We start from the raw sequence: 21,361 nt of genomic DNA, 5'->3' as shown, positions 1-21,361 counted from the left end.
TGCGGCACAAGGGCCTAGACGCTCCACTGCCTGTGGGATCCTCCCAGACCAGGACTCAAACCCGTGTCCCCTGCACTGGTAGGTGGACTCCCAACCACTGCACCACCAGGGAAGCCCGAGACTTAACCCTTTTAATTCTGAGGGGGCATCTGGTTGTGTAGCACAGCATCACTACAATTCTGCCAGCAGAATCATTCAACGTTTTTCATTTCCCATCACGGAAGCAAGGCTTAGTTCATGAACAAATGACCATTTGCATTGCAACCTTGAAAAGAATATTCTGTACATTTTGAAAATAATTTTATATATATACTATATATATACTATATATATATAATCCATATTGAATGAACTGAGTTACAGACATTTTTCTTAATCAAGTAAAGCTACCATCCAGTCCCATGTCTTTTGGCAGGTATTTTTCCGTATCTAAAAATCTGTGATTATTCTGTGTTAATTATATTTAAGATTAGTTACATGCTACGAGTTCAGTGATGTGAAAAAAAGAAAAGAAAGAAATCCTAGAACAAAATAAATTCACCAAAATGTTAAATTATTTCTGGGAGGTTGTATTATGAAACAGATTCATTTTCTGCTTTATACTGTTTACACTTCTAAATTTTGTAAAATGTACATGTATTATTTTTTAATATTCAAGGAATAAATGTGTATATGTTATGTAGTTGCAAATGAGTTAGTAAAACAATAAATGCAGTAAAAATTTAGAAGGAAATGCATGAAATCGTTATTGAAAACAACCAGGCATTCTTTATTTCTTTATTTTTCTTTATTTTCAAAAACTTCCATAATGGGTTTACATTGACTTCATTTTCCATTTTGGGGGGAAATTTTTGTCATTTTATAAGTTGCAGAAACTATGAAGCTTCTAATGTCACCTCATTAAATATGAGTTTTCCCTTGGTTCCTCATAGATATTTTCTATCAAGTTAAAGAAAATTCCTTCCTTCTATAGCTTGCTTATTACAAAGTTATTTTTTAAAAAAGAATATTTATGGAGTTATGTTTAAAAAATCAGTGTTTACTGAGATAATGACATGGGTTTTCTTCTTTATAAATCCGATTAATTATATAATGATTTCCTAAAATGGAAACATCCTTGGAATAAATCCCAATAAGCATGGTACATTTTCTTTTAATACACTTCTATATTCAGTTTACTAATGTATTGTTTAGGATTTTAGCATGTATATTCAAAGTGGTATATGGTTACCTTTTGTATTATACTCACCTAGTTGTGGTATCAGACTTTTCTGGACTTGTAGATTGAATTCAGAAATTTTCAGGCTTTTATATTCTCCAAAGCTTTAAAAGAATTATTTGTTCCTCCTCCTACACTGTTGGTGGGAATGTAAATTGGTGCGACCACTATGGAGAACAGTGTGGAGGTTCTTAAAAAACTAAAAATAGAGTTACTGTATGATCCAGCAATCTCACTCTTGGGTATATATCTGGAAAAGATGAAAATTCTAATTTGAAAAGATATGTGTACCCCAATGTTCATAACAGCACTATTTATAATAGTCAAGACACGAAGCAACCTAAATGTCCATCAACAGATGAATGAATAAAGAAGATGTGGTGTAATATATTATGGAATATTACTCAGCCATAAAAAAGAATGAAATAATGCCATTTGCAGCAACATGGATGGACCTAGAGATGATCATGCTAAGTGAAGTAAGACAGAGAAAGACAAATATCATATGATATCATTTATATGTGGAATTTTAAAAAGGATACAAATAAACTTACTTACAAAACAAAAATAGACTCACAAACGTAGGAAACAAACTTAAGATGACCAAAGGGGAAGTGGGGGGAGGGATAAATTGGGAATTCGGGATTAACAGATACACACTACTATATAAAGAATAGATAAACAATAAGGACCTACTGTATAGCACAGGAAACTACATTTAATATCTTGTAATAACCTATCATGGAAAAGAATCTAAAAAAGATATTATATATATATATATGAATCACTTTGCTGCACAACTGAAACATTGCAAATCAATTATACTTCAATAAAAAAAATTACCTGTTCCTTTCAGGCTTGATAACCCTGACCTTTAAAACCATCTGAAATAGCCTTTAGTGAGGGTGATAAACAGTATGAACGAAATGGTCTCTTTCTCTGCTTCCTTCCATGGTTATTGGTACTCAAGGTTTTTACCACTTTGGGGACCTATTTTGGGAATTAACTACCCTCCCCAAAGTATTCATTTAATCTAGAAAACTATACTGATAGATTCTTGCACAAAGTAATCTCATCATTTAAAAAGTCTTCTCAATTTATGGTCCTTTTAAAACTCTTAACATTGTTGATGTTGTCTCTATTTTTCCTTGAATACAATTGCCAGAAGTTTAACACTTTTATCTTCCTTTGGTTTTATTGATCATATATTTTCTAAACTTTCTTTTCCTTTTCATTTCTTTCTTTCACTTGTATATTCCTCTGGTTGACTCTTATTTGGTTTTCTCTTAGAGCAAGCCATAGTTATAGAGGTGACCATACAGGTTTATCCTGTGTCTGAGAGACCCTTTCATACAGGACTATGATTTAACAGGGCACATGACTGCCCAACTAGAGACTGTATTCCCCAGCTTTGTCTACAGTTCAGTGTGGCTGACATAGTCTGAGGAAAAGTGAAGTGAGCTTCTGCCTACCTTCTACTTTCCCTTTTTCTTCTCTTCTTCCCATTCTCTATATCCCAACCCTCCAGGACTTCTTTGAGTTCTTCCAAGACACTGAGCTCCCTTCTGACCAAGGTTCTCACACCTTTTATTTGCTCTCAGGAATGTTCTTCCCTCTGCCACCCCTCATTTTATTAATAACTCTTCCTCCTTCAGGTTTTAACCCTGAGTCATTCATCTTAAGCAATTGATGCCTCACCCTAACCACCCCGTCTCTAAGGAATCTGGTCAGGTCCCACTGCTACATGGTCCAATTCCACTTTAGTCTTGTCCGTTATTTGTTGTGAAATATTTTTTACATTCAAAAATATAATATCTGTAATACATATAATATGAAAATATTTTTAAAAATCCCCATACACCCCAAATCCAGTTTAACAAAACATAATTTTACTAATTCCATTTAGTAAGGCACATGGTAACCCAGCTAGAGACTACATTTTCCAGTCTCTGCAATTTGCTGTAGTCATATGATTATGGGTAGTTTTGTAGCACATACATTTCCCTAGATGGTATATTACTTAGTTTTGCATGTGTGTGAATATTATAAAAATGTTGCCATGTTGTCAGTGCTCATCTTTATTGCTTTTGTACTTAGCATTGTGTTTTTGACATCTTTCTGTGCCAACAGGTAGGGGCACCATTTCATTCATTTTCCAATTATTCTCACTAAGTCTAGTTTAATGGAATTTTAACATCCTATGTCATAACTATACAACCATTTATGCATTTCTTTTTTGTTTATGGACATTTGGCTTGTTTCTAGTTATACACACAAACACACTTGTGTTTCAAATGTATTTCATATGTATATTTTATGTGTTTGTATTTATATGAAAAAATTATGAGTTTCACTGTCAAGACTATTTTTTTATTTAAGTGAGTTGTTCCCAATGCTATTTTTGATTTTTTTTTTTTTTTTTTCATTTGGGAGCTACCAACCCAGGACCATTTTAAATTCATTCCTTTGCCTGGGAGATTTTCGATCACCTAAGTGGAATGATTTTCAATCCCAATCTTGCATGAGGGTTAAATCATGATGAAAACTTTTCAAGGAAACCTTTTCTTTCTCCCTTCCACTTAGAACCAAGACCAAGACACATACATTTCTCTGATATTTCCCTTTGAGGGATTATTTTTTAAGATTATAAAAGTCCTGTTGTTTGATTTGGAATATCTCACCCATAATTAGGTTTCTCCACAGAGAAGGGATTTGGCTTATTGACTGTCATAAATCTGTAATCTGGTCCATTTTGTAGTTAGCATTGTAATTCCATCCGTCATTTTCATACCGACGGACACTGCATAAGCAGCCTGCTGGCCTTTCCTACCACATTCCTGTAGACACTATCTTAAAACTCTGGCAATTTTCCAATTTAAATATATGTAAAAATTACACCCTGATCGATTAATTATTACATTTTCAGATGCTACTTATAAGACTTCTATGCAGACCAAAAAAACTTAACACATGAAGACGTAACCTTAATGTTTAGTAATACAATAAAATGTGCTTTGTTCAATCGAGTTTCCAAAAAAAAAGTACCCCTTTTGATCTTCTACGTTGTGTTTTTTTGTTAATCTGTTTTTATTGATTCAGGTCTATAGTAATATATTCTATTTTAAACATTCTTTCAAAGTTTGAAGCAAAAGGTGAGCAATGAAAAAACATGTAACATCAGATTAGACTTTTGCCATGAATAAAAGCATCCTATTTTCTGGTCATTAAAAACATCCCAGTGTGGACTGAGAATGGGGGGCGGGAATTAAAGGCCTTGAAACACCTGGAGATCAGGCTGAGAGGGGCACTGATTATGACACATTCATCTATGTGACACTTAACACCAAGCAGCATTTGAACATTGATTTAAGTCATTAAAGGACTTGGGCTACATGTGGAAGTAGAGAATTTAGACCAATCTGGCTTCACAGACTGGCTCTACTCCTAACTAGCCATGTGGTCATGTGACACGATATTAGACCTTTCAGTTTTCTCCTATGTAAATGGAGGATAATAATGCTTATCTCACTGAGTATTTATGAAGATTAATTGAAATCGGTTAATACTGAGGATCTAGAACAGGGCCTGGCACACACTGGCCATCAATAATAGTTACATGGCTTCCCCAGTGTAGCAACCAAACCAAATCATTTTTATGAAGAGGAATCAAACAGCCTTCAAGGTACTACAGAGGCTTGATGATGAAGCTTAGATTAAAAGTTTTTAATTTTTATATTTTGCAATTATTGTCATATATATAGAATTTATTAAGCATAAAATTATATGTTCACCAACTGACCAAATAAACACTAAATGTTTCTTCATTTCATAGAGTCAATTTATATATTTCTCTTTGGCAGTAGGCCTTTGGAAAGAAAATAAAATAGCTGAATTCTTACCTAATTTTACTAAAATAGAGTCCAATTGGATTAAAAATTTAAATGTTTAAAATTAAAAAATGAAGACATAAACATGTTGGAAGAAAGCAGACATAGATTTTTTAAAAATAATTTTTGAGTGAAGACAGTTTGGTTATGCAGGACATAAAGTCTAGACACCAAAAATTTATAGATGATAAGTCTGACAACATAAAAAATGTAAAATTTTTATACAGCATAAATAAAAATCCAAGGTCAAGTAACAAAAGGGGATCATTGTCAACAGCATGTGTGATAAGAAAATGGTAACTAATATACAAAGAGCTCGTGCAAATAAATAGAAAGTACCAACTTAATTTCAAAATTGACAAAAATAATACGAATAGACTTCATAAGAATAAATGCAATTGGACAATAATATTTAAGTGAATGTTTATCCACACTCCTCATTTTAAAAATGCAACTTCAAATAATGTTATGGCATCTTTCAGCTATTAAAATGTTAGGCTACTCTTATTTTATATTTCATAATTTTGATGTCTGTGGTAAAGCAGACACATCCACTCAATGTTGCTGGGAGTGTAAGTTGCTGGAATTAAATTTGGAATATGTATACCAAAATTTGTAATGTACATATCCACTCCTAGTAATTTATTTACTGAATATCTTGGCATACCAATGCACAGCTCTATGCATTTAAGAATTTTCATTGCAGGATTATCTACACAGATTTTTTAAAACTCCTGGACAAACTAAATGTTCATGATAGGGAAATAGTAAAGGAAATAAGACTAGTTATATCCTTAACATGGTACACTCTTAGCTGTAAAAAAGAATGGCAGAGAACTATAATGTGCAAATTAGAAATGATTTACATTACTTTGATGTGGAAAAAGTAAAATATAAATAACTTTTATTGCAAACTTCCATTTATGCAAAGAAATAAATATAAATGTGGATATAGCATATGTATTAGATATTTTTCTGGAAAAAAATTGAGAAAAAAAGGTTGAAAGTAGAATTAGGGATATGAACGTGGAACGGCAGGAAGGAAGGAGTAAGAGTTTTTTGCTTAATGCTTTCCTGAACTGTTTGAAAGTCTCTCTGTGCTCTTGTATGTTTTACTTTAATTTTTAAAAATAATGATGTGAATATGATGATAAAAATAAATAAATTGTAAGGAACTAAAATTCTATTAAATGTCATTAGGAGCCAGCAAATAATTTTAGGTGTTGAAAAACATGTACTGTGTGCTCTTAAGAAGGAACTGCCAAAATGACATTCTTGGGGTCAAATGATACATTCATTGATGCTTAATGAGTTTTATTTTCCCCCAGACAAAGCCAAAGGGAAATCAAGAACAGGGACCCACTTTGATTCAGCCCGGAGACGGAGCCGAGCGGTCCTTTATCACATCTCTGGCCACCTGCAAAGAAGAGAAAAGAACAAATTGAAAATAAATAATGTAGGTGGTGTGTGTGTACACAGTGAATGCTAGACTTTCCCTGGCAGTGTTTGATTCACAAAAGAAAGCCTCCAATTATGCATTTATTGGCTTTGCTAGATTTTTTTTCCACTTTGGCTTGTGCTTTCCTATGAAAAACAAACTGGAAAAAGTCAGCAGTCACGAGGCATTTCTGTAATAAAAATGATTAATCATAGTGTTATCACAGCATAAAATATTATTTCAGTACAATATGGCACTAGGGACACTGCAAATGGGACTGGTTACATTTTATGAACAAGTTATATTACACATCCATAGTTTGTTGGTTAAAATTTCTCAAATTTAATTTTAGCTCCATCTGTTTTGCACTTTATCTAATTTCACTGAATGCTTTCATCCAGGGGGGCCATGAACAAATCAAAGTCATTACTTTATTTGGAAAATTTACATTTTATGCAACACAGAGTTGGAAATTTCACACCTTGGAACTGGGTTTGAAGTGACATGCCATATATTATATGGGTTTTTTTAAAGTCGCACTCTTAGTAAATTATGGTAGGGCTCCTCTCTGAAACCTGGTGGTTATCTGTCAACTGTGCCTGTAAAAGGTGACTCTGTAGAGTTTTAAGTGACACACGTCCTCCAGGATTTCACAGCTAATTTTATCATTGGTTCTGAGAACTAAGAGGCTTCACTCGGAGATCCAGAACTCTGTCTGTTTGGTTGTAGATATTCAAAGATGATTTTTCAAATGATGGTAGTGTCATTAATCTGCCTTGCGGAATCTCCAGAACATAGAACTTTGGGGGTATGTGTGACTATGGGCAACAGACGTCAAGACTCAGGGTCTAACTTGCCAATGACTTTAGAAAAAGTCATATCAAACAACCATTGCTGTTTTGGAATTGATCTCGGATCCCGAGATTCTGGGAGTAAAGGACACAGGAGGGTCTTTGGCATCTCATTGTACACAGAGAGCTTGAGACTACCTAATCTGACATTCGGATGCTTTGCTAAAGCAGTCATGCATCAGAAACACAAAGTATCCGCTTACCTGATTTTAGTGAGCAAGATGCACCAGCCCAGGTGTAGGGCACGATCTCACATGAAAGGGCTGCCAGCCTGGTTGTGCTTCAGTGTGATTCCGCTCTGGAAACCAGACAAGCTATGTGCATCTGTTTGTGCTCCAGGACCATCACCCATGCCGGTGCTGATCTGCCATGCGCCGCTGTAAGAGTCACATTCTGTTTAGTTTGTCTTGGCTTAATATAAAGATTTTCTAGGGACACCCGTATGTCACATTGGTTTCCTGAGAGTCCAGGGATAGACTTCAAACCATGCACACCACTAGATCTCTGAATCCTTCCCCTGCTTCCTCGTTATGCCTGCCTTCAGTTACCAAGTCAGCCTTAGTAACAGTAAACAAGTTCTAGGAAGAAACAAAGGTAACCACACCTGGAGTTGATTCTGTGCAAGCCAGCCAGCAAAACACCTAAACAAATATTAGCCTGAGATTCTGTAATGCTGAAAGATGACACTCTTCTAGCATTTAGTCCAGAGTCATTTAAATGTACCAAGTATTAGTGAGCTTAAAAATGCATTCACAGAACATGCTGTTTTTCCCCTTTTGATTCAACAAAGTACAGACAGTACTTAAAAATCTTTTTTAAAAAATCATAACTCCCACCCCTTGGCTAATTTGCTAAATTGCATTTATTTAAGAAGTAGAAATATCAGGGTGGAGCATTAAAATAATACATGGTAAGGAAAGGTGTCAAATCAGCACAGTGAATCTGACAATACAGGTAACATCTTATTTCTGAAAAGGAAATGTGGAATCAGGACTGGCCTTGTTCACCATCTCTTTTCAAGGAGAACAAGGCAGAATGACTAAAAGACAACAGAAAGAGAGAAGAGGGAAGAGGAAACAATGATCTGAATGGTTTACTGGCTAGACAATCAGTCTTTGGGGAATTCTGGATATATTAACATTCATGTGCCCCAAAGAAAGACTTCTTAATGTTTTTGTAGCTCTTTGCTATTTACAAATTCTTTTTGCTGTTATCATATCATGTGATCCTTACAGCAAGCCATTACTAGATATGATTTTTATTCGTTCCAATTTAAAGATGGAAAAGAACAGCTTATTTGAGATCTCAAAAGTAGAACCAGGAGATGTGGGACCCATCCATGAATCTTCTGACTCAAAGCCACGGTGCTTCTGCCCCTACCTTGCTGCTTCTCTCATACAATTCTGTGGAATAGGAATGTGTGATTCAACTCAGAACAAATTAGCTCATCAGGCCATTAGCAAGCTCTGAGAATCAGGATGTAACACCCTTTAATCCTGGCTCTAACTTTGCCACATGGTACCTCTTGGAAAAGGTTTTTAATTTCTGGTTTCCTTGATTTGTTACTCTGTCTGTTACATGACATTGGGATGATGCAAATGTCTTCAACCCAAAGATCACATGGGAGCCTTGGGAGCTTGAAGGAACAGTGCTTTAGATGCCCACATATTACCAACAGGGTACCGGGCTGGTAGTCATCGAAGGCATATGCTACCTTGCAATTACTCAGCGTAATGACTGTAGAAACATTTTCCCATCCCTTTGTTCATTTGGATGTTAATTTCAAAGACATGTTGCAAAAATAGTTTAGGAAACAATTACCTTGATTAGGCTTTGGCCTTAACTACTCTGTTTCAGTAATACCTAGGGTAGAGGTTAAACTACTCAAACACCATTGGTACTAAACAATAGGCTTGAAAATGAATAAATAATATATATAACTAACATCAAGGATAGTTGTTTGTATTATTCTTTAGGGAACATAGGTTTCAGGGTTATAAATAATATGTATTTTCCCCCTTACTTGCTAAAAGCACACTTTCCAATTGTTAGAAATTTCCTTCCATTCAAAAGGGTTTTGATAAAACTTTACAAATAGAGAAGCAGGAGGAGAAGGACATCTCTTTTCTTCACTCAGGTGATTGTGTCAGGATGTATGCAGAATTTGAATGAAAAACCTTTTAAAATTTAAGTCTAATCTGAGATGTATTGGATTCTCAGTATATTTTAAAATAACTTAAATCCTATATTTTAAGTAGCCTATAAAAATGAAATAGTGTGATATATTTTCTGATTTGTGGAGATAACTATTACATTGCTGACCTTTTTCATCAGCATCACTAATGCTTCGTATAATCAACATAATTCAATAAAAAAATACTTTACTTCTTGAGTTTGCCCAACCTTCACTCCTAGAGGTGGCTTCTCCCTCAAATAAAGTAAACATTTCATTTCTGTAACATGATAGAAAAAGACTTATTTGGATAAAAATTGAGATATTCTTCCATGGCTTTTAGTTATGTGTTATCGCAGTAAATATTTGAAAAAAAATCGTATTGGAATCCATCATGTCCTATTGTAAGTAGAAGTGCTTGTCAACCTTGAGATTTATACTTATGGACCCCAACTCTCTCTTCTCCGATGCACCAGCCTCAGCTTTGATGAGAGGCCCAACAGGGGTTACTTTCTTCTTCCATCCTCAGTTTTATGTCATAATCCACCTTTGGAACCTGTTCCTAGAAACCAGAGAATGAGGCAAAGGAGGCAGGTCACGTCAGGGAGTTGAATGGAGCATAGACATGGTGACAGATGGGCATCAAAGAACCATCTGGAAGGAGTGAAGCAGGCCCTCCCTCACCACAAAATCCTGGCTTTATGAGGTGCCCTGTGGGATGAGTGAGATTATAAACAGGAAGCAGCAACGTGTGTTGTAAATGCCTACCAAGGAGAGATGCAGGATAGGAGAGGCATTCATATTAAGGGAGCAGAAATATTTGGGCACTGAGGGTCTCCACTAAAGAGCTTGTGCTCCTGATTCCAAGTACTTTAGGAATCCCTGGACATACCACATTAATTTGCCCTTCCTTCAGTGCCGGAAACAAGAAAACACACTGCGACCTGCAAGTAACAGGTATTCAAGAACTTTGAACTGTTCTGTTCATTCAACGTAACTTTCAAATTTAAGTTTCCATTACCTATCTTGTATCTCTCATTAATTGAGGTCAAAGCAAGGTCTGCAAGTATCTGGTCATAGGCTGTCAAATTGCCACACACGCTATTGTTGGGCCTCCCTTTGTCTCACAGCAATAAAGAGAATTGTTCCTCAATTTGGACTGCTTTCAAAGTGAAGTGCTTTTGCAGTTATAAAAACTCCAGCTATTCTGCATTTCATCAGCTGCACAGTGAACATTGCCTTTCTCCTCCCATGACTTGAATAATAACTGTTAAGTAACTGTTTCTTGCTTTGCCCTCTTAACAAGGGCTAGCCAGTGCCAGACTAAATCTATGTCCATCAAGGTTATGAGATTTGGGTTCCCAGCTGGAAACTTCACCAACAACCATAATACAAAATGCAATGTAGTCAGCACAACCTGCTTATAGTTTGAAAGACATGTTAACAGCTATTTACAATTGAATTGATCATATAGCTCTAACCTTTTGAGAAGAAAAAATGGTACCTTTGCTGCTATTAGAAGTATTTCAGGCCCCAAATATTCTTTAGATAATGACTGTCATCTCAAAACTATAAGTATATGGAATGTCCCCATGACAGTAGGAACATAACTGTATCTTTGTGTTTATAATGTATGTAGGCTTATACTTGCAACTTTGGATGTTTCTAGGTGACATTTTAGGTAGCGATCTTTTTATTCTTCATGAACAAAATCTGGATTAGTCACTTATTAACACTGGTGACTACGCTCTGCATATTCCTGTCACTTATAACAAAGATCTCTGCCCGATTTTAACATACTTAAAAGTCTACTTTTTGCATCACCAACTTCTAAAAGTCACTTGTAAGATGTATTGACATTGTTGGGAGATTGGGATTGACATATATACACTAATAAGTATAAAATGGATAACTAATAAGAACCTGCTGTATAAAAAAATAAAATTCTAAAATTCAAAAAAAAAAAAAAGATGTATTGACATTGTATGTATAAATAATTCTCCCCATGTGTTTAAGGCTGTGTGTTCCTTATTTCTAATGTTGTGTTTCTCCCTTCTCTCCTTTTTGTCTTTATCCACAGAATGTTTTTGTAGATAAACCAGCATTTCCGGAGTATAAAGTTTCTGATGCAAAAAAGTCCAAATTCATACTTTTGCATTTTAGCACTTTCAAAGCCGGCTGGGACTGGCTTATTCTATTGGCGACGTTTTATGTTGCCGTGACCGTACCTTACAACGTTTGCTTTATTGGCAATGATGACCTATCGACAACTCGGAGCACAACAGTCAGTGACATTGCAGTGGAGATTCTTTTTATTATAGGTAAGAACCCACGGCTGTTTTCCTAGGAGATTTGCATAGGGGAAGTAAGTGTGTTCCAGATTTTTCTAACATGAATTTGAACTAAGATCCATTTGCATGGGCATGACTCAGCCTCTTATGCAAATTTTGGAGAAGCACATATTTGGATTTCTGAAAATTGCCTCTTCCAGCTTTCTTACTGTTCCTTTGTTCAAACAGATCTAAACTGATGTTTTTTGTTTCTATCCTTATTTCATCAAAAGTGGGTTGAAAAAGACAATGGCTGTTTTGTTTGTACTCTCAACTTCTATTATGATCTTACCTGGACAGGGTCAGAGATGAGGGTTGGCAAGAACCTATCAGTGGTGTTCTGATAATGGTCCCATCTTGGGCATGTTTCTTCATGCCCATCGTGCTTTTCCGGTGGTTGATGGTGGTTGCCATAGGTGGCCTAGTTGCAGAAGCAACGGATTACATAAACCTTCTAGTCAATCAGGAGAAACCCTGAGTATCTGATTTTAACGAAAGGAGAGGCCCCAAGGGATGTTTGCTAAGAATATTTATCTCTAGAATATTTGGAATCCCAGTTGAAGCTGCATCTGCTCCATGCTTGTAAGTCTTCTATTTTCCTGTCTCTTAAAGCATCGTCTTGTTTAGACCAAAGCCGAGCTCTTGCTTGCTCATTCTAGTTCTCCATGAAGGTGCAGACTGACCCCCATGTGGAGTTCCTGACCACCATTAGCAGTCTGATTCCTGCGTCTTTACCTGGTCATGGCGATGTAGGGTAACATCCTTTTCGTAAAGATGAGAGAATGTTTGGAAAATGTTTTCAAGCAGTAGGTGAACAAGGGAATGAAAAAATGGACCCTAAAAGTTCAAAGAAAAGGAAATAAATAAGTGAGGCAGATCAAAAGATTGTTTCAATGGCAGTGGTACTTTTTTCTCTGTGGAGCTGGTACAACTTTGGATTCTCCAACTGAAGGTCTCACGTGTTTGCTCTGGAAGAGTTTGTATGTTCTTGATGTGACTTTGGCATCACTGTTAACATTGCACTTCCTGGACACACCCCTCAGACCTATGCTAGGACCCCAACTCCCACCCCAAAGGTGATGGCTGTAGTATGTTTAGGCCACTAGATGGCAATGTTGTCTAGTTAGGTAGCTTGGTAAGGCTGCAAACTCAAGGAAACTTATCTTTAACCTTTTTTTTAACTTAAACTATTCTTTATTGGAAAAGTATAAGCATAAGGGATATTAAATCACAGTTAAATGGCAAGTAACAACATTCCAGTTTGAAAAAGAATTTAAAATGAAAACTGTACAAGAGGCCTTTCAAGATGGCAGTGTAGGAAAAGCCTGAACTCACCTCCTCCCATGGAAACAGCAAATACACAGCTGTATATGGAACAATTTCCTCTGAAAAAGACCTGAAAACTAGCTGAACAGATCCTTCACAACAAAGGATAAAAGGACCACGTGAAGAAGGTAGGAGAGGCAAAGATTCGGTCTCACCAAAAACGCCACTACTTGTGTGGCAACCCACGACTGGAAGGATCTCACACGTATGGAACTTCTTCCTGAGGAGTGAGGGGGTTCATGCCCAACATCAGGACCCCAACCCTTGAGACCTGCACCTGAGAGACAAGCCCTTCAAACATCTGACTTTGAAAGCCAATGGGGCTTACATCCAGAAGTATCCAAGGGCTGTAGGGAACAGAGATTCCACTCTTAAAGGGCTCACTCACAGACTTACTCACCCTGGGACCAAGTGTGCAAGCAGCAGTTTGAAAAGTGCCTAGACCATATGTGAAGGAGATGTGTTAGCTAATATTAACGTGTCTGCTGGAGGGGCAGAAGCTGGTGGAGGCTCTCTCCAGAGACTGAGGGGCTAGTAGGTGCCAGTTTTGTGCTCCTTCTATGTAGGTAGTGTTGATGGGCATACCCCACCCCACTAAAGCCACTGGTGCCTACTCCTTGATAGCCTGGCTCTGGTGGCCAGGGAAACTTGTGTTTCTGGGCCCCATGGGGCTGAAACAACCAGAGAGACAGTTCTCGGCAGGCCGTCACCCCTAGGGCATAGCACAGACAGCACACTGAACACGCTCCAGATCTTCCTGTGAAGAAAGGTCTATTTTCTTGTCCTAGAGCTTCAGCCTGAAGGGCAGGCTTCAGGTTTACTACACATCTAGGGACTAAGAAGGTGCCCTCAGGGAACACAAGCTGGGGATGCCTTCTCTGTGCTCTTCCTTGGCCATACTACAGCTCAAAGAGCTTATAGACTCACCTGGAACCCTGATTTTTGCAATTGTCACCAGGGGGACACCTCCAAATTGCCTGGTCTACAGGCCAGTAGGGTTTACAACTGAAGTCTCAGAGGACTGTATATATTTGCATACTTTAAAAGCTGCTGCCTGAGGATCTGACTTCTAATCAGCCTGAAACTAGGTACTGACTGAGATCCTCCCTTTGGAACATTGACAGCTATTGGCACACCCTCAACAACTGGGGTCTATCAAGAGCCAATTAGGCTGCTTAGACAATCACAAGGGTTCGAGAGACAACCAAGAGCCAGGGCAAGGTTGAACAATAAGGTTCATCTCCTACAAAGGCCTCTCCTTCAGGACTGAAAGGAGAATGCATAGAAACAAACACAGAGAGTCAGGCAAAATGAGGAAACAGGAATATGTTCCAAACGAAAGAACAAGATAAAAACCCAGGAAAAAAAAAAAAAACCTTAGTGAAATAGAAATAGTAATCAACTAGGTCAAGAGTTCAAAAGAATGGTCATGAAGATCCTCACCAAACTCAGAAAAGAATGGATAAACATAGTGAGAACTTTAACAGAGATAGAAAATGTAAGAAGGCACATGACTGAAGAATATAATAGTTGAACTGGAAAATACACTAGAGGAATTCAACAGCAGACTAATTGAAGCAGGAGAAAGAATCAGTGATCTGGAAGACAGGGTAGTGGAACTCACCCAAAGAGAAGAGCAAAAAAGAAAAAAAAAAAAAAGAATTGCAGCACTATTTACAATAGCCAGGACATGGAAGCAACCTAGATGTCCATCAACAGATGAACAGATAAAGAAGATGTGGTACATATATACAATGGAATATTACTCAGCCATAAAAAGGAATGAAATTGGGTCATTTGTAGAGATGTGGATGGACCTAGAGTCTGTCATACAGAATGATGTAAGTCAGAAAGAAAAACAAATATCATATATTAGCACATATATGTGGAATCTAGAAAAATGGTACAGATGAACCTATTTGCAGGGCAGGAGTAGAGATGCAGACATAGAAAACGAACATGTGGTCATGGGGGGAAGGGGAGTGGGATGAATTGGGAGATTAGGATTGGCATATACACACTACCATGTGTAAAATTGATAGCTAGTAGAAACCTGCTGTATAGCCGAGGGAGCTCAGCTCGGTGCTCTGTGATGACCTAGATGGATGGGATGGGGGGGTTGGGTGGGGAGGTCCAAGAGGGAGGGTATATAGGTATACATATAGCTGATTCACTTCATTATACAGCAGAAATTAACACAACACTGTAAAGCAACTATACCTAAATAAATAAGTGGAAATAGCTTAAACGATCTGTGGGACAACATCAAGCAAAATAACATTTGCATTATAGAGGGTTCAGAAGGAGAAGAAAAAGAGAAAGGGGCAAAAAACTTATTTGAAGAAATAATGGCGAAAAACTTTATTAACTGGGGAAGGAAACAGACATCCAGATTCAGATCCAGAGAATTCCAAAAAGATGAACCCCAAAAGATCCATACCAAGGCACATTATAATTAAAATGTCAAAAGTTAAAGAGAGAATGTTAAAAGCAGCAAGAGTAAAATGACGTGTGCACATTGGTGCGCAGCCCCATAAGATTATAAGCAGATTTTTCAGGAGAAACTTCGCAGGCCAGAGAGGAGTAGCACAATATATTCAAAGTGCTGAAAGGGGAAAACTTCCAACCAAGAGTAATCTACCCAGTGAGATTGTCATCCATAATCAAAGGAGAGAAAAACCGTTTTCCAGACAAGCACAAGCTAAAGTTCACGCCACTAAAATGACTTTATAAGAAATGTTAAAGGGACCTCTAAAGGTACTAATTAGTAACCCAAAAAATGAAAGTAAAAATTTTATCAGTAAAGGTAAATATTTATAGTAAAGGTAATATTTCGGCATTTATAAAGCTGTTATGAAGGTTAAAAGATAAAAGTAGTAAAAGTAGCTATATGTACAATAATTAAGGAATACACAAAATAAAAAGATGTAAATTTTGACATCAAAAAGAGAAAACATGGAGGGGTAGTAAAAATATAGAGTTTTAGAATGTACTCAAACTTACCTTGCTGTCAACTTAAAATAGGCTGTTATTTATATATAGGCTGTCATATGTGAGTATTGTGGTAATCACAAAGCAAAAGCCTGTAGTAGATACCCAATAGATAATGAGAAAGGAATCCAACCATAACAGCAAAGAAAACCACCAAAGCACATGGGAGGAGAGCAAGAGAAGAAGAAAAAAACAGAAGAACTACAAAACAGTCAAAAATCAATTAACAAAACAGCAATAAGTACATACCTGTCAATAATTACTTTACATGTTCATGGACTAAATCAAAAGACATAGAGTGGCTGAATGGATAGATAAACAAGACCCATCTACATGCTGCCTATAAGAAACTCACTTTAGATGTAAGAACACACACAGACTGAAAGTGAAGGGCTGGAAAAGTTGTTTCACACAAATGGAAACCAAAAAAAGTTGGGGTATCTATACTCAGATAAAATAGACTTTAAAACAAAGATGGTGGGCTTCCCTGGTAGCACAGTGGTTAAGAATTCACCTGCCAATGCAGGGGACACAGGTTCGCGCCCTGGTCCAGGAGGATCCCACATGCTGCAGAGCAGCTAAGCCCATGCACCACAGCTACTGAAGCCTGCGCACCTGGAGCCTGTGCTCCACAAAAGGAGAAGCCACCGCAATGAGAAGCCTGCACACCTCAATGAAGAGTGGCCCCCACTTGCCACAACTAGAGAAAAAGTCTGTGCACAGCAACAAAGACCCAACACTGCCAAAAATAAATAATAAATTAAAAAATAAATTAAAAAAAAATATATATATAAAATAAAACAAAGATGGTAATAAGAGGCAAAGACAGGTATTACATAATGAGAAAGGGATAAATCCAACAAGACAATATAAATTTTGTAATTATTTATGCGCCCAACATAGAAGCACCTAAATATACAAAGCAAATATTAACAGACCTAAAGGAAGAAATAGACAGCAATACAATAATACTAGGGAACTTTAATATCCCACATACATCAATGGATAGATCATTCAGAAGAAAATCAATAAGGAAGTATTGGCCTTAACACATTAGATCAGAGGCAATGAATACATATATACAGAACATTCCATCCCAAAGTAGCAGAATACACATTCTTCTCAAGTGCACATGCAATATTTTCCAGGAGAGATCATATGTTAGGCCACTTAACAAGTCTCAATAAATTAAAGAAGATTGAAGTCATATGAAGCCTTTTCTTCTGACCACATGGTATGAAACTAGAAATCAATTACAAGAAAAATACTGGGAAAATCTCAAATATGTGGAGATTAAACAAATGCTACTGAACAAGAAAAGGGTCAATGAGGCAATCAAAGGTGAAATTTTAAAATACCTTGAGACAAATAAAAATGAAAATACAACATACCAGAATCTATTGAGTGCAACAAAAACAGTTTCAAGAGGGAAGTTCATAGTGATTCGAGCTTACCTCTAGAAACAGAAGAATCTCAAATAAACAACCTAACTTTACACCCCCAAAAAACTAAAAAAAAACAGACAAAGCCCAATGTTAGAAAAAGGAGGAAAATAATAAACATTAGAGAAGAAATAAATGAAGTAAGACTAAAAAGACAATGGAAAAGATCAATAAAACTAGGAGCTGGGTCTTTGAAAAGATAAGCAAAATTGACAAACCATTAGCTAGATTCAGTAAAAGAAAAAAAGAAGAGAAACTCAAATAAAACCAGAAATGAAACAGGAGAAGATACAACTGGTACTAAAGAAATACAAAGGGTCATAAGGGACTACTATGAACAATTATATGCCAAAAAATTGGCTAACCTAGAAGAAATGGGTAAATTTCTAGAAACATACAATCTTCCAAGACTGAATTATGAAGAAATAGAAAACCTGAATAGACAATTTACTAGTAAGGAGATTGAGTCAGTAATCAAAAACCATCCAACAAACAAAAGTCCAGGACCAAATGGCTTCACTGGTGAATTCTACCAAGCACTCAAAGAAGATTTAATATGTATTCTTCTCAAACTCTTCCCAAAAACTGAACTCATTCTATGAGGCCAGCATTACCCTGATACCAGGGCACCACACACACAAAACAAAGAAAATTATAGACGAATATTCCTTACAAACATAGATTTAAAAATCCTCAACAAAATATCAGCAAAGCAAATTCAACAATACATTATAAGGATCATACACCATGACCAAGTGGGATTTATTTCAGGGATGTAAGAACAATTCAACATCTGAAAAACAATCACCGTGATACACCCCATTAACAAAATGAAGGATAAAAATCATATGATGGTCACAACAGATGCAGAGAGGGCATTGGAAAAAAGCTAATATTCATTATGATAAAAACTCTTAACAAAGTGAGTATAGAGGGAATGTACCTCAACCTAATAAAGGCCATATATGATAAGCCCATCATAGTATGTTAGCTAAAGCTTTTCCTCTAAGATCAGGAACAAAACAAGAAAACCCGCTATTTTTCAACATAACATTAGAAGTCCTAGCCACAGCAATAAGGCAAGAAAAGGCAATAAAAGTCAAGCAAGTTGGAAATGAAGATGTAAAACTTTCATTATTTGCACATGACATAATTTTATATATAGAAAAATCTTAAAGACCCCACCAAAAAACTATTAGAACTAATAATTTGGGAAGGTTGTGGGGTACAAAATCAATTTACAAAAATCTGTTGCATTTTTATACACTAACAGTGAACTATCAGAGAAATTAAGAAAACAATTCTACTTACAATTGCATAAAAAAGAATAAAATACCATGGAATAAATTTAACCAAGGAGGTAAAAGACCTGTACACTGAAATCTATGAGACGTTGATGTAAGAAATTGAAGACACAAATAAATCAAAAGATATTCTATGCTCAAGGATCAGAAGACTTAATATTGTTTAAATGTCCGTATTGCCCAATCAATCTACAGAATTAATACAACCCTTATCAAAATTCCAATGGCATTTTTCACAGAAAAGAATGTACGATCCTAAAATGTGTACAGAACCACAAAAACCATGAATAGCTAAAGCAATCTTGAGTAAAAAGAACAAAGCTAGAGATATAATGCGCCCAGATTTCAAACTATATTACAAAGCCATGGTAATCAAAACAGTATAAAACATTATAAAACACACATAGATCAATAAGACAGACACATAGATCAATGGAACAGAATAGAGAGCCCAGAAATAAACTCACACATATATGATCAATTAATTTTCAATAAAGAGGGCAAGAATATTCAATGCGCAAAGGACAGTCTCTTCAATAAATGGTGTTAGGAAAACTTGACAACCACATGCAAAAGAATGAAAATAGACTACTATCTTATACCATGTACAAAAATTAACTCAGATTGATTAAAGAGTTGAATGTAAGACCTGAAACCATAAAACTCTTAGAAGAAAACATGGGCAATGAACTCCTTGACATCAGTTTTGATAAAGATTTTTTGGATCAGACACCAAAGTCAAGGGCAACAAAAGCAAGAGTAAACAAGTAGGACTACATCAAACCAAAAAACTTCTGCACAGTGAAGGAAACCATCAAAAAAAATAAAAGGGTGACCTAATGAATGGGAGAAGATATTTGCAAATCATATATCAATAGGAGGTTAATATCCAAAATATATGGAGAACCCATACAACTCAATAATAGAAAAACAAGCAATCTGATTAAAAATTGAGCAGAGGATATGAACAGACATTTTCCATCACTAATCATCGGGGAAATGCAAATCAAAACCACACTTGTTAGGATGGCTATTAACAAAAAGACAAGAAATAACAAGTGTTAGTGAGGATGTGGAGAAAAGGGAACCTCATTCACTGTTGGTGGAAATGTAAATTGGTGCAGCCACTATGGAAAACAGTATGGAGCTTCTTCAAAAAATTAGAAATAGAGCTACTATAAATTCCAGCAATTCCACTTCTTTGGTACTTATCTGAAGAAATCGAAAAGACTAATTCAAAAAGATATGCGTACCTCTATGTTCGTTGCAGCATTATTTACAATATCCAAGATACAGAAACAACCTAAGTTTCCATGGATGGATGAATGCATGAAAAAAGTTGTTTGTGTATACAGTCAACCCTCCATATCTGTGGGCTCCACATCTGCAAATTCACCCAACTGTGGATCGAAAACACAAGAAAAAAAGTTTTTAGAACTTTCCATGAAGCAGAATTTGAATTTGTCACACACCAGCAACCGTTTACATCACATTTACATTGTACTTACAAATATTTACACAGCATTTACCTTATATGAGGTATTGTAAGTAATCTAGAGATGATTTAAAGTATATGTAAGGATGTGTGTAGGCTATATGCAAATACTATGCCATTTTATATGAGACTTGAGCACCCGCAGATTTTGGTATCCTTGGGGACCCTGGAACCAATCCCCTACAAATACCGAGGGGCAACTGTTTATACAGTGGAATACTACTCAGCCATGAAAAATGAGATATTGCTATTTGCAAAAACATGGCTGGATCTTGAGGGTATTGCACTATGGGAAACCAAACCAATAGATAGAAAACAGATCAGTAGTTGCCATAGAGGAAGGGAGTATTGGGAGGTGGGCACAATGTGTGAAGAGATCAAGAGTTACAAACTTTCAGTTATAAAATTAAAAGGTCATGGGGATCTAATGTACAGCATGGTGAGTACAGTCAATAATACTGTACTGCATATTTGAAAGGTGCTAAGAGAGTAGATCTTAGAAGTTCTTATCACAAGGAAAAATCAGATGGTGACAGATGGTAACTAGATTTTTTGTGGTGATCATTTCACAATATATACAAATATCAAATCATTATGTTGTATACCTGAAACTAATATAATGTTATATGTCAATTATACCTCAATTAACAAAGAAAGGGAAAATTGTAGACAAATGGGGTGTGTCCATATGCCAGTCCATTGTTTTTATTTATTTATTTATTTAGATAAGATTCTTTTTTTTTTTTACAGGGGGTCCTTGGTTATCTGTTTTAAATATAGCAGTGTGTACATGTCAATCCCAAGCTCCCAGGCTATCCCTCCCTCCCACCCTTGCATCCTGGTAACCATAAGTTCATTCCCTTAAGTCCGTGAGTCTGTTTCTGTTTTATAAATAAGTTCATTTG

At 36.2% G+C, this 21,361-nt stretch overlaps 1 protein-coding gene across 1 annotated transcript in view; it reads left to right on the top strand.

The window, feature by feature from the left end:
* KCNH8 (potassium voltage-gated channel subfamily H member 8) overlaps positions 1 to 21,361 on the top strand; it is a 388,857-nt gene that overhangs the window by 207,852 nt on the left and 159,644 nt on the right. The window contains exons 4-5 of the mRNA XM_004271920.4: positions 6,435 to 6,562; positions 11,649 to 11,889. Of these exons, the coding sequence (XP_004271968.1) occupies positions 6,435 to 6,562; positions 11,649 to 11,889 (369 nt within the window). The remainder of the gene's footprint in view (positions 1 to 6,434; positions 6,563 to 11,648; positions 11,890 to 21,361) is intronic.

Source organism: Orcinus orca, chromosome 5, assembly GCF_937001465.1.
Source record: "Orcinus orca chromosome 5, mOrcOrc1.1, whole genome shotgun sequence".
Taxonomy (NCBI): domain Eukaryota; kingdom Metazoa; phylum Chordata; class Mammalia; order Artiodactyla; family Delphinidae; genus Orcinus; species Orcinus orca.
This window is presented reverse-complemented; position numbering and strand designations above follow the sequence as displayed.